Genomic DNA, 13,089 nt, shown 5'->3' with positions numbered 1-13,089 from the left:
TAAATTATTAATTCTTTACATGTGACATAAATTCTCTATATGTGATAAATATATAGGGATATAAATATATACATAAATAAAAATGGATTTTTATTATTCTTCTCATTGTGTCATGCATAGACCTCTAATGGTTTTCAAAGACCGTCTCCAACATTGTCTTCCAGTGAGTTCAAATAAATACATAAAAAATAACTTATGAATTTCCTATGTATTATTTGTGTCTGTTATGTGGGAGTTTATATATACTGAGAGAAAAAGGAAAGTTGGTATAGAGATGAGAATATTATTGTAAAAGAAGCAAAAATTATGCATTCATGAGCATTTTCAAATATCTCATTTTTCCAGACGTATGTTTTTTGTAATCTGAAGTTTAAATTGACAAATTAAACTGGGAATTAATTTTAAATTTCAGAGTTGTATCTTTTTCTGAAAAAATAAAATATCCATAGGCTTAACCCATGGACAAAAGTACTACAGCCAAATAAGAACACATAAATACAAGAATAAAGAATTAAGGGGTGCCTGGGTGGCTCAGTCGGTTAAGCATCCGACTCTTCAATCTCAGCTCAGGGTCATGAGTTCAAGCCCCAGTTTAGGCTCCACACCCAGCCTAATTAAAAAAAAAATTTAAAAAGAATAAAGAATTTAGATTCTAGTTTATAATTTAGTTAGAAATGAACATTACAGCCTAAAAGTTTAAATAGGTCTCTTTTTATTTTTCTCTGACAAACCCAAATGATTACCCCATGTGAGATCACTGAAGACCATATTCTTCAGCATTTACTCAACATCTCCAAAATATATAAATCTAAAACATGCTTTTGTATGTAGTAAGTAGCTTTAAAAGCAAACTTTAAAAAGGATTGTTCTTTACAGAGTTTTAAAGATTAAATAAACCATCACTAAAAACTACAAAGGAACAGAAAAAGACCATAGTATCCTTTTAAACTGAGATATACAAGTTTTCCCCAAAAAAAGTTATAAAAGAAAGTTACAGAAGTACCTAAAAATAAAGTTAAAAGAAGTACCTGCTCAGTAAAAATTTCCTGTGTGAAGATAGTCTTCATCCTGCTCAAGGAACTTGGCTTAATTACAATCTAAAACAACCAAAAAAATTCTAATAGCATGTAAAAATATATGAAGTGCTTTTATCTGATAAATGTATTATCTAGAATGACTATGATATGTAAAATTAATGTTCAAATACTCTATTTTAAAAGTGGCTTCAGGCACCAGGATGTCTCAGTTGGTTAAGTGTCCTAGGATGGAGTCCAACATTGGGCTCCCTGCTCAGTGAGGAGTCTGCTTCTCCCTCCTCCTCTACGCTTCCCCCCTCTCATGCTCTCTCTCTTATGCTCTCTAATAAATAAATAAAATCTTTAAAAAAAAAATAGCTCCTCGAACCCTACATTAAAGTGTGTTTTTCCTCAGACATACAAAAGTACTTAGTAAATACTACTATCAACTTTTCAAGTCAGTGGGAAGAAGTGGATTATTCATCAATGAAGGTAAAACAGCTATCTTCAAGGGGAATAAGTAAATATATATATATATATCTGCACACATGATACCATACCCAAAATGAATTCTAAGTGTACTAAAAATTTAAATATGAAACACGAAGCCACAAAGACACCGTAAGAAAACATAGGTAACTGTTTCTTTAAATCTGAGAAAAGAGAATTTTTTTTTCATTTAAAACATTTTTTTTTAACATTTTTTCTTTTTTTAACTAATCTCTATGTCCAGCATGGGGCTCAAACTCAACCCTGAAACCAAGAGTCACATGTTCTACCAACTAAGCCAGCCAGGTGGTGCCCTCCCTGCCTTTTTTTTAAGATAGTATTTCTAAGAGTAACATCAAAGTAGGAACCATAAAATAAATACTAAATATAGTACACACACCAAAAAAAATAAGTTTCACATGGCCAAAAAGGACTGAGAAGAATCAATTGCAACGTATTGTACTTCTCCACTGTTAAAGACACTAAGGAAAATAAGATATGCTGATTTAATAGTAACTTTTCAAGAAAAAAAGTGGGGAGAGGGATTACTACCATATTACATTACAAATCACCTAACTGTAAAATAAAGCCCCATTTCAATATTGGATAAAATATGTGTCTTGAAATCAATGAAATATGATACATAAGGCATAATGGCATATAATTTATATATGAATTCTGAATCAGTGAAAGGATAAATAAATAAAAAATCCCTATAGGAAAATCAGGACATTGATAAACCTCTTCACAAAAGAAATGAACCAGCCAAAACACACAGATTTTTAAACTACAAAGAAAAAAAAAAAAAAAACCTATGAATTAAAAAAAATAATTAACACTACAGTTTCACTAGTAAACGATGAAATGAAAACTAAGTGAGACCATCTTTCATCAATCAAAGTTATAAAGATTAAAAAGAATGGTATGCCCACTGATGGTGAGAGTCCAGTTAATTGGTACTCTCATTCACTGATAAGAACAGTTAAACTGGTATAATCTTTCTTAAAGGTAATCTGGCAGTACTCATTAAACATCTTAACATCATCATATTCTTTTGCTTAGTGACTGCCTTCTAGAACTTTTTCCTAAGGAGATAATCCAAATACTTTTTTTTAAAAGACTTTATTTATTCATGGGAGACACAGAGAGAGCAGAGACATAGGCAGAAGGAGAAGCAGGCTCCCTGTGAGGAGCCTGATGCAGGACTCAATCCCAGGACCCTGGGATCATGCCCTCAGCCAAAGGCAGATACTCAACCACTGAGCCACCCAGGCATCCCAAAGAAGGGGACACCTGGCTGGCTCAGTTGGTAAAGCATGCAACGCTTGATCTCAGGATCCTGAGTGCAAGGCCCATGTTGGGTGTAGAGATAACTTAAAAAAAAAAAAAAAAAAAAAAAAAAACTGTTTAAAGATAAACATATTTGAGCGTCTATGTTGTATTTACATAAATAAGGATAACCATCTAAGCCCCATCCAGAAATTAGCAAATCTACATGGCAAATAAGAAAGGATCCATTAGAAAGTCATGATTGGTACATAAGATGTACTATGTTAGTCAGTGAAAATGATACTGTATTACAACATTTACTGATGTGAGGAAATATCACATAGAAGTTCCTTAAATCACAAAATACATATATCAATATGAAGAAAGAACAGACACAAGAGTGTTAACAGTAGTATACTTGATATCTTGAACAATGAAATTATATTCTTCCTTTCTTTTGTGTTTTTTAAGTTTTCTATATTTTGAGTTTTCCCAACTTTCTATCTTGAACATCTTTTATTCTGGCAAATAAATGTTTTCATAATATGTATTTTTTTCTAAGAGCTCCTGATTTATTTCAAACTATTAAACTGAAATTACTTCAAAATGGAAACAAAATATACTATATACTACAAAAAACCACCCAGTTTAGAAATACTTTCCTTAGAGAAAAGATAAAAGAAAATTACCTTCATCCCCAAAGTGGAACAGACCAAGTCAATGATAGCACTAAGTTGATTGCTGTGAAAGTACATAGCAACCAATAACAACATCTCCCCAAAAGAAGCAGACACGCCAGAAGTACTGTTGAAACAAAAAAGAAAATATAAATTTCCAAAGACAATAAGAAACACTAACTGCAACAAATGAAGTCATCTTACCTTTCAAAATAAGCTTCTTCTTTTATCATCCAACTTAGCCACACTACCATTAGCTGCTCCTGTTCAGGTGTACTATAGAAAACATGAAAAAGTCATTGGTTTTCTCATTGGCATAGAATGAGAAAACATTCTGGAATTATTTTTAGCAGAAATTATTTTTTCCTTCTCTATTCTGAAGTATCAATTCAAATTAATTGCTTGTTGAAATGGCCATTAACTGTCATTGAAATATGAAGTAGTTCCAAAGATAAAGAATAAGGGCCTTTGCTTTTTTTTATGAATGTGAATAGTCAAACCCTCTCAAAGGCTTAATTATTGCATTTGCAAGTTGGAGAGAGTGAACTTCTTCTCCTTTTTTTAGAAAAGTCAAGACTTTTTGGGATTAAAATAGAAGAACTGTATGAATGGTTAATATTTCTTTAAAAAAATATTTTATTTATTTATTCATGAGAGACACAGAGAGAGAGGCAAAGACATAGGCAGAGGGAGAAGCAGACTTTATGCAGGCAGGGAGCACAATGTGGGACTCGATCCCGGAACTCCAGGATCTCGCCCTGAGCTGAAGGCAGGCGCTCAACCACTGAGCCACCCAGACATCCTTGAATGGCTAATATTTCATTCAGAAAAAAATCCAGTGTTTAAAATAGTCATCAAAAAGTCACAAACTGAGTAGTAGGGCTGTAACAAGGAAAATAAAATTTAATTTACAGAAATACTTTGAGTAGAATTCAAAATTATAGAAAAATAAGTGATCACTATTCAAAGAAAAAGAAAATTGAGCCATGGGCTCATCAGACATAAAAAATTATTATAAAAACATACCAAAACATTTTTAAAGGGAATACCTAGATTTCCATTGAAAGGTACAAGTCAACTTTGACTTATGAAAATAATTTTGATTTTCTACTTCATTGCAAAGTAAATGGATAAAAAAAGCAACTGAAAAGCCTGCTATCCCAAGCTAAGAGAATTTGAAAGGTCATTCTGAACTATACTTAAACCATTTCACTAATAAAAGCATTAAATGGCGGGATCCCTGGGTGGCACAGCAGTTTGGCGCCTGCCTTTGGCCCAGGGCGTGGTCCTGGAGACCCGGGATCGAATCCCACGTCGGGCTCGTGGTGCATGGAGTCTGCTTCTCCCTCTGCCTGTGTCTCTGCCTCTCTCTCTCTCTCTCTCTCTGTGACTATCATAAATAAATAAAAATTAATAACAAAAAAAATTTTTAAAAAAAGCATTAAATGGTAGAAAGATAACAGCCTTTAGAGCATGGCAGAGCTCAGTAGGAATCCTATCTCTATTAATCACTGGTAATGTGATCTCAAACAAGAAATTTAAATGATCCTTCTAAACTTTAGCTCTCCTGCGGCCCTGGTTACTCTGGAGGAAGCAGAGGCTATGGAAGTGGTGGACAGGGTTATGGAAACCAGGGCAGTGGCTATGACAGGAGTGGCAGTTATGACAGCTATAAAAACGGAGGAGGCAGAGGCGGCTATGGCGGTGGTAGTGGAAGCAACTTTGGAGGTGGCGGAAGCTATAACGATTTTGGCAATTACAACAATCAATCCTCAAATTTTGGACCCATGAAAGGAGGAAATTTTGGAGGCAGAAGCTCTGGCCCCTATGGTGGTGGAGGCCAATACTTTGCCAAACCACGAAACCAAGGTGGCTATGACGGTTCCAGCAGCAGCAGCAGCTATGGCAGTGGCAGGTTTTAATTACTGCCAGGAAACAAAGCTTAGCAGGAGAGGAGAGCCAGAGAAGTGACAGGGAAGCTACAGGTTACAACAGATTTGTGAACTCAGCCAAGCACAGTGGTGGCAGGGCCTAGCTGCTACAAAGAAGACATGTTTTAGACAATACTCATGTGTATGGGCAAAAAACTCGAGGACTGTATTTGTGACTAATTGTATAACAGGTTATTTTAGTTTCTGTTCTGTGGAAAGTGTAAAGCATTCCAACAAAGGGTTTTAATGTAGATTTTTTTTTTTTTGCACCCATGCTGTTGATTGTTAAATGTAATAGTCTGATCATGACACTGAATGTGTCTTTAAAAAAAAAAAAAAAAAAAAAAACTTTAGCTCTCCTATCGAAAAATACAGATAGAAATACCCACCTTCCAGAAGTGATGAAGATTAGAGATAATATTTAGCAATTACTTTAGGTAAAGAAAAAAGAAAGCACTTCATTTTATTACCTGATTTCACACCCTCCTGAAACTCCAAACTACATTAAAAGGATTTTCCTAAAAGGCATAAATGCATAAGATGATGCTGAGGGACAACACAAAATACTGGAATTGACAACACATATAGAAGAGAGGTAAATAATTTAGTAGATCCAAGAAAGCAGAATACTAAACTGGCAGGAGGGAAAAGCCAATCCACTTAATACCACAGAATCGCCAAAGAGCTCAGGAACTGAGAGCTCCAGGCAGTTGTGGGATGAAGAGTGAAGACAGATTAAGTTAAAAAGGTCAGCAGTCTATATAAGTAGTAGACCTCCAAATCACCTCCTCCATTCTACACAAGTAGATGGTTCCCCATACCCCAGCAGAGAGAAGACTGGAGATTTGTGTTCTGGACATGGTGAAAGAGGGAGTCTCTGAACTGAGGGACAACCAGGGCTATCTGGGACACCATTCTAAAAGTAGAATTATGCGAATAATTATACTATAGGTTTAGATCTCCTAACCTTTAACCCCTACTTTTTAAATTTTGCTTATGGGTTTTCTATCAGGTCTTTATCCTCCACGTAAGGCAAGAGTCTCCTCTAAGAATCTGGTAAGCCCAAGAGCTTCCCAAAGAGCCACCTATGCATTAAAAGCTTCAATCTAAAAAAATAAAAAATAAAAAAAAATAAAAGCTTCAATCTGCTTGTTAGTTTCTTACTCTTTTTTTTTTTTAAGATTTATTTATTTTTTTTTTATTTTTTATTTTTTTTTTATAAATTAATTTTTATTGGTGTTCAATTTACCAACATACAGAATAACACCCAGTGCTCATCCCATCAAGTGTACCCCTCAGTGCCCATCACCCATTCACCCCCACCCCCCACCCTCCTCCCCCTCCACCACCCCTAGTTCATTTCCCAGAGTTAGAAGTCTTTATGTTCTGTCTCCCTTTCTGATATTTCTCACACATTTCTTCTCCCTTCCCTTATATTCCCTTTCGCTATTATTCATATTCCCCAAATGAATGAGAACATACACTGTTTGTCCTTCTCCGGTTACTGTGGCCAAGTTCAAAAAGGGTGTTGCCTGAGTTCTTCTCTGGGATTTTGATGGAATCTTGTCTCACATTTAGATCTTTCATCCATTTTGAGTTTATCTTTGTGTATGGTGCAAGAGAGTGGTCCAGTTTCATTCTTCTGCATGTGGATGTCCAATCTTCCCAGCACCATTTATTGAAGAGACTGTCTTTCTTCTAGTGGATCGTCTTTCCTCCTTTATTGTATATTAGTTGAGCATAAAGTTCAGGGTCCACTTCTGGGTTCTCTGTTCTGTTCCATTGATCTATATGTCTGTTTTTGTGCCAGTACCACACTGTCTTGATGAACACAGCTTTGTAGTACAACCTGAAATCTGGGATTGTGATGCCCCCAGATATGGTTTTCTTTTTTTAAAATTCCCCTGGCTGTTTGGGATCTTTCCTGATTCCACACAAATCTTAAAATAATTTGTTCCAACTCTCTGAAGAAAGTCCATGGTATTTTGATAGGGATTGCATTATACGTGTAAATTGCCCTGGGTAACATTGACATTTTCACAATATTAATTCTGCCAATCCATGAGCATGGAATATTTTTCCATCTCTTTGTGTCTTCCTCAATTTCTTTCAGAAGTGTTCTGTAGTTTTTAGGGTATATTTTGAGAACCATTTGAATGGTAAATGGTTCTCCAACCTTTTATTTTCAGGTTGTAGGTGTCCTTCTGTCTAAAATGAGTCTCTTGTAGACAGCAAATAGATGGGTCCTGCTTTTTTATCCAGTCTGAAACTCTGCGCCTTTTGATGGGGTCATTAAGCCCGTTCACGTTCAGAGTTACTTGAACTTCTTCTTAAAGGGGAGTTTTAAGAGTCCCCCTTAAAATTTCTTGCAGAGCTGGTTTGGAGGTCACATATTCTTTCAGTTCCTGCCTGTCTTGGAAGCTCTTTATCTCTCCTTCCATTTTGAATGAGAGCCTTGCTGGATAAAGTATTCTTGGTTGCATATTCTTCTCATTTAGGACCCTGAATATATCCTGCCAGCCCTTTCTGGCCTGCCACGTCTCTGTGGAGAGGTCTGCTGTTACCCTAATATTCCTCCCCATGAAAGTCAGGAACTTCTTGTCTCTTGCTGCTTTAAGGATCTTCTCTTTATCTTTGGAATTTGCAAGCTTCACTATTAGATGTCGAGGTGTTGAACGGTTTTTATTGATTTTAGGGGGGGATCTCTCTATTTCCTGGATCTGAATGCCTGTTTCCCTTCCCAGATTGGGAAAGTTTTCAGCTAGGATTTGTTCAAATACATATTCTGGCCCTCTGTCCCTTTCGGCGCCCTCGGGAACCCCAATTAAACGTAGGTTTTTCTTCCTCAGACTGTCATTTATTTGCCTTAATCTGTCTTCATGGTCCCTTAATTGTCTGTCTCTTTTTTCCTCAGTTTCCCTCTTTGCCATCAACTTGTCTTCTATGTCACTCACTCGTTCTTCCACCACGTTAACCCTCGTCGTTAGGACTTCTAGTTTGGATTGCATCTCATTCAATTGATTTTTAATTTCTGCCTGATTGGATCTAAATTCTGCAGTCATGAAGTCTCGTGAGGCCTTAATGCTTTTTTCTAGAGCCACCAGTAGCTGTATAATGGTGCTTCTGAATTGGCTTTCTGACATTGAAGTGTAATCCAGATTTTGTAACTCTGTGGGAAAGAGGGCTGTTTCTGATTCTTTCTTTTGAAGTGAGGTTTTCCTTCTAGTCATTTTGCTCAGTGCAGAGTGGCCAAAAACAAGTTGTATTGGAACACGGGGGAGTATCTCTGGTCCGTCTAGCTGGTCTTCTGGGGGAGGGGCCTGCTGTGCTGATTTTCAGGTGTCAGCACTTGGGGGAGCTGCTCTGCCCCTGCCTGCTGCAGGGCTCAGCGGGGGTTGTTTACCCCAGGGAGGAACAGCAGCAGTTGCTATGGCAACTCTGGAAGCCTGGATTCAGCCTCCGCAGGAACTACGGGGCTCTCGGCTCTCCGTCCGCAGGGCCTGGAGGCTCCGGGGCGGGGCCGCTGATGTGCTCAGCTCGGGGCAGGAGCGTCCTCGCTGTCCTGGGCCCTCCCGGCCTCTGCCTGTCCCAGGGGGAGGCCGGATCCTGGGCTGTGTGTCCCGGTGCCCTGTGCTCCGGGGCCTGCGCTGTTGGATTCGCGCTCCCGCCCTGCAGCTCCCTCCCTGGAGCCGCTCCCGAGCCCCTCCGAGCTGCTCCGTCGGTCCCTCCGTGCGCGCTGCAGCCCTTAGGGAGCTCGGCGCACTCTCCTGCGCTCAGGTGTGTGTTAGTGTCCAGGGAGCCCGAGGCATCCCCGCCCTCCTGGGTCCTGCTCCACCTCCCTGCGAGCCCCTTTCCGCCCGCCCGGGAAGGTTGGTGCAGCTCCTGCTCCTCGGGGAGGGGACGGGGCTCTCCTGTCCTGGGGACACTCGCCTCGGCCTCAGCCCGGCTCCTCGCGGGGCCCCTCCCCCTCGGATGCCTTTTGTTTCTTTATTTCTTTTCCCCCGTCTTCCTACCTTGATAGAAGCGTGAACTCTTCTCACTGTAGCGTTCCAGCTGGTCTCTCTTTACATCTCAGGCTGAATTCGTAGATTTTCAGGATGGTTTGAAGGTTATCTAGGTAACTTGGTGGGGACAGGTGACTTGGGGACCCTGCTCTTCCGCCATCTTGCCCCTCCCTCAATAGTTAAGATTTATTTATTTGAGAGAGAAGGGGGGAGGGAGGGCAGAGGAAAAAAATCTAAAGCAGACTCCCCACTGAGCACAGAACCTAATGTGGAGCTTGATCTCATGATCCTGAGATCATGACCTCAGCTGAAATCAAGAGCTGGACAGTAAACTGATGCTTAGGCACCCCTCCTACTCTTAAATATAAACGATTAAGAATGATCAAAACCCTGAGAAAAGTTTCTGACTTAAAAAATAGAGACAAAAAAAAAAGTAAAAAAAAAAACTTAGAGAAAACCAACAGTACTAATAAAACCTCTTCAATCATTATGATTGGGATGCCTGGGTGGCTCAGTGGTTGAGCGTCTGCTTTTGGCTCAGGCCGTGATCCTGAGGTTCCGGGATCAAGTCCCATATCAGGCTCCTCGTATGGAGCCTGCTTCCCCTGTCCCTGTTGCCTCTCTCTATGTCTTTCATGAATAAATAAATAAAATCTTAAAAAAAAAATCATTATGATTAATTTCAGAGAAATCATGCCACTATGAAGCAACAGCTACCGTACGGAAGAAATATCCAGAAAACAAAAAAGAGCTCTTAGATGTCAAAAATGACAGAGAATTGGAAGCTCAAAACAAATCCTTGAAGATACAATGAGCAGTATCTTTTCAGAGTGATAAAATATTCTAAAATTAAATTGTGGTAATGGTTGTACAACTTTGTAAATATACTTAAAACTACTGCATTGTACACTTTAAAATGGGCAAGTTTTATGGTTTTATGGTATGTAAATAGTCTCTCAACTAGGCTGTTTTTTTTTTTTTTAAAGTAGAACAAGAGGGGATCCCTGGGTGGCGCAGCAGTTTGACGCCTGCCTTTGGCCCAGGGCGCTATCCTGGAGACCCGGGATGGAATCCCACGTCAGGCTCCCGGTATATGGAGCCTGCTTCTCCCTCTGCCTGTGTCTCTGCCTCTCTCTCTCTCTCTGTATGACTATCGTAAACATATAAATAAATAAAAATTTAAAAAAAGAAAAATAAAAATAAAGTAGAACAAGACAAATATATAGAAAACAGGAAAGGATAAGAAAATAAGATAATCATTTTAGGAAGTCCAATATCCAAATAAAAGAAGGTTTTGGACAGGAAAAAGTCCTATGTGGAACATTACCAACATATTAGTTTAAGAAAATTTCCTAGAACTGAAGGACATGATGAGTTCCCAGGTTAAAAGGGTTTACTGAATACCTAGGACAATAGATAAAAACAGGCATATCATCCAAAATTTTTAAAATCCTAGGGACAAAAAGCTAATCCTACCTGTCTCCATAGTTTTAAAAAACTAGGCTACACAAAAAACCAAAAATCAGAATGTCATCAGACTTCTCAATAGCAACACCAGAAGAAGACAATGCAGCAAGACTTTCAAAATTCTCAAAGGATATTATTTCCAACTTTAAATGATAAACCCTATGAAACTATCAATCAAGTGTTAAAGTAGAATAAAGACATTTCCAGAAATACCCGGTCTGAAAATAACTGATCTCCCACATACTCAAACTAAAGAAGCAAAATGAGAAAGCAATTTAAAAAAAAAAACTATGTTGGGGTGCCTGGTTGGCTCAATCAGTAGAGCATGCAACTCTTGATCTTGGGATCGTTGGTTCAAGCCCCACACTGGGTGTACTTATTAAAAAATAAAATCTTAAAAAAAAAAAAAAGAAAAAAGGAGATATAAGATGTAGCAAGCAGGAGATCCAACAAAGGAGATATGAAGCAAGTCCTAAAAACAAGAGTGAAGAGCAATTTCAGGATGAGAGCTGAAAAACTCATTATAGAGGTAATGAGTTCAGAGAGTCAGAAGAGACTTCCTCCAGACAATGAAACTGACAGAATAAGAAGTATGAACATCTTGAGAGAAGGTTCAGAATGGCAGAGTTTGAGGTTGCATTAATGTTAAGTGCACAGAACAAAGAGCCAATGAAAAATAAACAAAATGCCAGATAATTATTAAGGTAAAAAACAAGTTTTGCAGAAGAAAAGTTATCATCTACTATATGGCTGAGCCTCCAATAATATAATATGAACAACTACATATTTGTCAAAGCAAAATTGCAATATAACTGTTCTGGGAGAATGGGAAGATGGGAAGGATATGTAGATATGCTGGGAGAGGGAAGAGAAAAAAAGAGAACTAATTCCTCACCTTTCATGTAGGAAATCAATTACTCCTAAAATTTAAAAATCAAAAATATAGCAAACACAAACGTTATTTAAAGATGTGGAAGTAAAAAAACAAAAGAATCAGCTATAAGGACTTAAAGAAGTTGAAAGAAGTTGCCTTGAGGGAAAGGGAAATAAGAAGGAAGGGAATAGGGACTGCCATACAGTAGATGCTACTGACACAATTTACTAAAAGATAATACCACTGTCCATACCTAGACCATTTTTTTTAGTAAGCTCCCAATTAATGCTATACAAGCATTTTAATAAATAAACAAAAGCAGACCTTCGGAAAACAGCACAATCTATGTAGTAAGGTACCTGACAAGTGTAGAAAAGGCCAGCAGCATACAAAAGGAGAGTGAAACAAAGCGAACCCCAGCTGGGGTAGCAGGAGGACGACTTGTCATCAACTGCAGCAACTGCTCAGCTTCTTCCTCAGTTGGTCTAAAAAAACGGATATATTATTAGGCTTTATTTTTCTTAAGTTGAGAGAAGAAGGAAGAAAAAAGGACATCTCAAGAATTTAATTTTTCTGAAATAAATTCTGAGCTTTCTGATGATACCTTTCTATTTATAAAATCTTTAAAATCTTAAGTCATTAAAAGCAAAACTGCGGAGCTTACAACCAGTGCTTTTTCTCAAACACAAACACAAGCAATCCTCACTTGGCACAGTAGTGTGGGACCATAAAAATAACCATGCAAGCCAAAACTCTGCATCAGGATCATAATAATAATCAATGGGGAAAGTTAACTGTGACCTTGAAAATCTGTCAGAACATTAAAAACTTTGTCAGTCATAATGCATAAGTGAAAAAAATAGCAAATATTTATATAACTGAAAATATTACAAACATTGGGAATTAAACTATTTTCTTTGTAAAAAAATTTTGCAAGAAATAGTTTGAAAAGCCCTTGCCTTCTTCTCCTTTATATCTTATAAAGTGGAGTGAATCTCTTTCTTAAGCCTTGATGAACCATCATATCTCTTTCTAAGTTTGGATCTGAGATTCCTTTAATGTGGAGATTTTTGTCAGCATCACGTCCTCTGGGACTTCGTTTTTTTTCCACAATGACTTTCTTCATTCATGTTGACAAGGGCACCTTCACTATGTTCATCAGCTACATATCTAGGGTTTCTCAAATGGCAGCAGTGTCAACATTGTCATGATCAGCTGTTCCATTTATGATTGGTTCAAATGCCACTTCCAGTATTACCACCTTTTTTTCTTTGCTACACATTCATTTCTCGTGGCCAATTCCTTCTTTCAATTATGTTTGTCAAATGACATATAGGTTTATCACTGAGACAAGGCTACCAT

At 37.9% G+C, this 13,089-nt stretch overlaps 1 protein-coding gene across 4 annotated transcripts in view; it reads right to left on the bottom strand.

Annotated features, from left to right (window-relative positions):
- The window catches only part of INTS2 (integrator complex subunit 2), a 54,783-nt gene that overhangs the window by 27,370 nt on the left and 14,324 nt on the right, over positions 1 to 13,089 (bottom strand). For 3 of the 4 annotated variants that reach the window (XM_055327825.1, XM_055327831.1, XM_055327841.1), the window contains exons 9-12: positions 12,087 to 12,212; positions 3,656 to 3,727; positions 3,464 to 3,578; positions 1,029 to 1,097 (exon numbers count right to left, since the gene is read on the bottom strand). In XM_055327825.1, coding sequence (XP_055183800.1) covers positions 1,029 to 1,097; positions 3,464 to 3,578; positions 3,656 to 3,727; positions 12,087 to 12,212 — 382 coding nt within the window. The remainder of the gene's footprint in view (positions 1 to 1,028; positions 1,098 to 3,463; positions 3,579 to 3,655; positions 3,728 to 12,086; positions 12,213 to 13,089) is intronic. The other variant, XM_055327851.1, reaches the window with a different exon arrangement.

Source organism: Nyctereutes procyonoides, unplaced genomic scaffold (genome assembly GCF_905146905.1).
Source record: "Nyctereutes procyonoides isolate TBG_1078 unplaced genomic scaffold, NYPRO_anot_genome, whole genome shotgun sequence".
NCBI classification, from domain to species: domain Eukaryota; kingdom Metazoa; phylum Chordata; class Mammalia; order Carnivora; family Canidae; genus Nyctereutes; species Nyctereutes procyonoides.
Note: the sequence above shows the minus strand (reverse complement) of the source record. Positions and strands in the feature narration are given on the sequence as shown.